At 36.6% G+C, this 2,965-nt stretch overlaps 1 protein-coding gene across 1 annotated transcript; it reads right to left on the bottom strand.

Annotated features, from left to right (window-relative positions):
- Positions 1-762: 762 nt before the first annotated feature.
- On the bottom strand, positions 763-1,602 carry LOC140128543 (olfactory receptor 1E16-like). Its single transcript, XM_072150240.1, has one exon. The coding sequence runs from the start codon at positions 1,600-1,602 to the stop codon at positions 763-765; it is 840 nt and encodes a 279-aa protein (XP_072006341.1).
- Between the last annotated feature and the right edge of the window lie 1,363 nt (positions 1,603-2,965).

The following is a 2,965-nucleotide window of genomic DNA, read 5'->3' as shown; positions in this document are numbered from 1 at the left end:
CAGGTCAAAGAGGAGGACATCATGTAACGTCTGTGTATGTAGAAGAGTTGGATGCATTCAGGACTGTGGGTACAGATATCTCCTGCACAGAATAGTGAGGTACAAGATCTCTCCCTGTTCCCTATCAGTTCCTCCATGCAAGTCTGTGATTCTACGGAACTATCTCTGTCTGTATCCTCTCCTCATGCTGCTCCCCTCCACCACCATGTCATCAGCACTATCAGCTCTTTGCAGATAAGCTATTAACTCTTAGTGCTCGCACATCATAGGCTATAGACTTCATGTAATTGGCGTACTTATGATTTCTCCCACTTATTACATGTTCCCTGCTACTCCATCTGATGGAAGCTGCCATACCAGTCACTATATACATCATGTATGTGCACTGTGCAGTGCTCACTGGATTTACTTGTGGAAAACTAAATGGATTTAATGCTAAATTACTTTGAGCAAGAACACATGCATCTTGGGATCTCTGAGCAGCTGGTATTTGAGGACAGGTACAGGAAGAGCTAGGTCTCCGCCCACTTCACCTCTGATGAGGAAGATTTTTTTTCAGAATAGCAAATGCCATAACTTTAAAAAGAAACGGATGAGAAGCACAGTATGGGCTACATTCTGTTTGTTTTTAAAGGGGGAATCACTTTTGAGAATTTGGTAAGATCATCATAAATTTACAGTTACGCTTTAAGTATGCAGTTGGAAGGATGGCCTGCTCAAAAACCATGTACAAAATATATGTTTTTTTGACATGATATTTCTTTAAAAATGTGCCATTTTTCTTGGGATTAACTTTGTAACAGCATGTAACACATCTTTGTTCCTCAGGCTATAGACAAATGGGTTCAACATGGGAACCACAGCCACATACAGTAATGAAATCAAGTTATCTTGTCCTTTAGAATATTCTGACTTGGGTTTCATATACAAAATTAATACCGGAGCATAGAATAATATGACAGTAGTGAGGTGAGAAGTACAACTGGAGAAAGCCTTAAGCCGTGTTTCCGAAGAGCGAATCTTCAAAATGGTGGAGATAATTTGCACATAAGATACAACAGTCAGTGAGAATGGTACAAAGGCAAAAATAATGTCTTCAATCAGTATGAAGATTTCCCTGCTTGTAGTATCACTGGAGGAGAGGCCAATCATTGTCTTAAGATCACAGAAGAAATAGTTGATTTCCCGGGAATTGCAAAAATCCAATACAGAGGTAAGTAGGGTCATCAATAATGAGTTTACAGCAGACACAGTCCAGCACAATGCACTTATAGTAACACATACCCTTCTATTCATGATCAGTGTGTACTGCAATGGCCTACAGATTGCTACATAGCGGTCACCAGCCATGGATGTTAATATAAAAATATCACAGGCACAACTGAATGTGAAGAAATACAACTGAGATATACAACCAGCAAAGGAGATCCTGTTATCCTGTGTTATGGTAATGAAAAGTAGTTTGGGAAGAGTAGATGAGACGTATATAACATCTGAAATAGCTAGGTTACATAGGAAGAAATACATTGGAGTATGAAGCTTGCGAACCAAACTGATGACCATTGTTATTACTAGGTTCCCTACAATAGTCAACGAGTACATTATCATAATTCCAACAGATAGAAGAATTTGTTTAGTCTTATAATTAGAAAAGCCTGAAATGTAGAAATCAGTGATTGTTCCATTTTTACAGTAATTCATCTCTGATCTCTAGGGAAATTTGTGCTTTTGTGGCTGGTTTTGGTCAACTGTTTCTTCAGACAGCCCTCATTCAAAATTAACAAGATATTTTGCAAAGAAGTTTGTTGATGGCCTCTCCCTTCTACCTAAAATAAACGAAACAACCTGTACATAAGTTATGCTTCTTCTTATTGAGTCCATTTGGAAGAGCCGCCATTTGTAAAAGGTTAAAACTTTTCTTTATTGCATACATTGATGTTTTTAATGTAGTATAAAACTTACACACAACCAAAAGTTATGATGTCCCTTTAAAATACTGGACCCAACCTGACTGTTAAAGCTAACTGTAAAGTTACAGACAAAAAATTGTTTTAGCACAGTTTGAGCAACGTTGTCAACAACTCCAATGGTACCTGTTACATGTTGCTGGCTTCTTCCTAGCTGTAGGAACAGGCTTATACAACTGTCATCCCTTCTTATTATATCATATTCAGCTATTTCTGATGTTGACGGCACTTCCTGGCATTCATAGGAATTATGACAGCACATTTGTGATTGGCCAACCAGAAACATGTGGTTATTGACATCACTCTAGGTCTAGGTATTTCATGCACTACCCTTCCATCAAGCCACCTGTTGTCTCTAGTTGTTCTATATGGTTTCCCATAATGACCTGAAAGCATGGAAAATGGAGAGTAGCCTGGGGGACAAGGTAAAACCTTTGCTACCTGCTAAACACCTGCAGATGGCTAAGTAGAGTAAACTGGAAAATTGCTTACTTTTGCTTAGTGCAGAATTAGGCAAAAAGTTTTATACTTTAAATTTGTACTTTAAAATCTCAAATCAAAAAATAAATCTTAAATAATTCATGCTTCCTACCTGCTGTTTTGAATATTTTGAGGGGTAAAGTTAATAGTCGATATGTGGGTGTTTCTATTAACAGAACTTCCAAAACCACTTTATAAATCAATCGGTCCCTAAAATAATTGATTCTAAAAAATTTTGTAAAATTTGAGAAAATGCTGTTTGATATGTGATCTTTCTTGTGTCATGATAAAACAAAAGGACACATCTAAAATGACGCCAACACAAAGCTGAGATGGTAATTGGTAAATGTTCATTAGTAACTAATTTGAGTAGTACGAATCAGATTGAAAACCAGAACATTTTGAAGTTTGAAAATAGCAATTATTTTCAAAATGTTTACCAAATTCACGTTTTTTCATAAATAAATGTTAAATATATCAACCAAATTTCCAAATAACTTTAGGAACAAAATGAAATG

This window comes from Engystomops pustulosus, chromosome 4, assembly GCF_040894005.1.
Source record: "Engystomops pustulosus chromosome 4, aEngPut4.maternal, whole genome shotgun sequence".
Classification (NCBI taxonomy): domain Eukaryota; kingdom Metazoa; phylum Chordata; class Amphibia; order Anura; family Leptodactylidae; genus Engystomops; species Engystomops pustulosus.
Note: the sequence above shows the minus strand (reverse complement) of the source record. Positions and strands in the feature narration are given on the sequence as shown.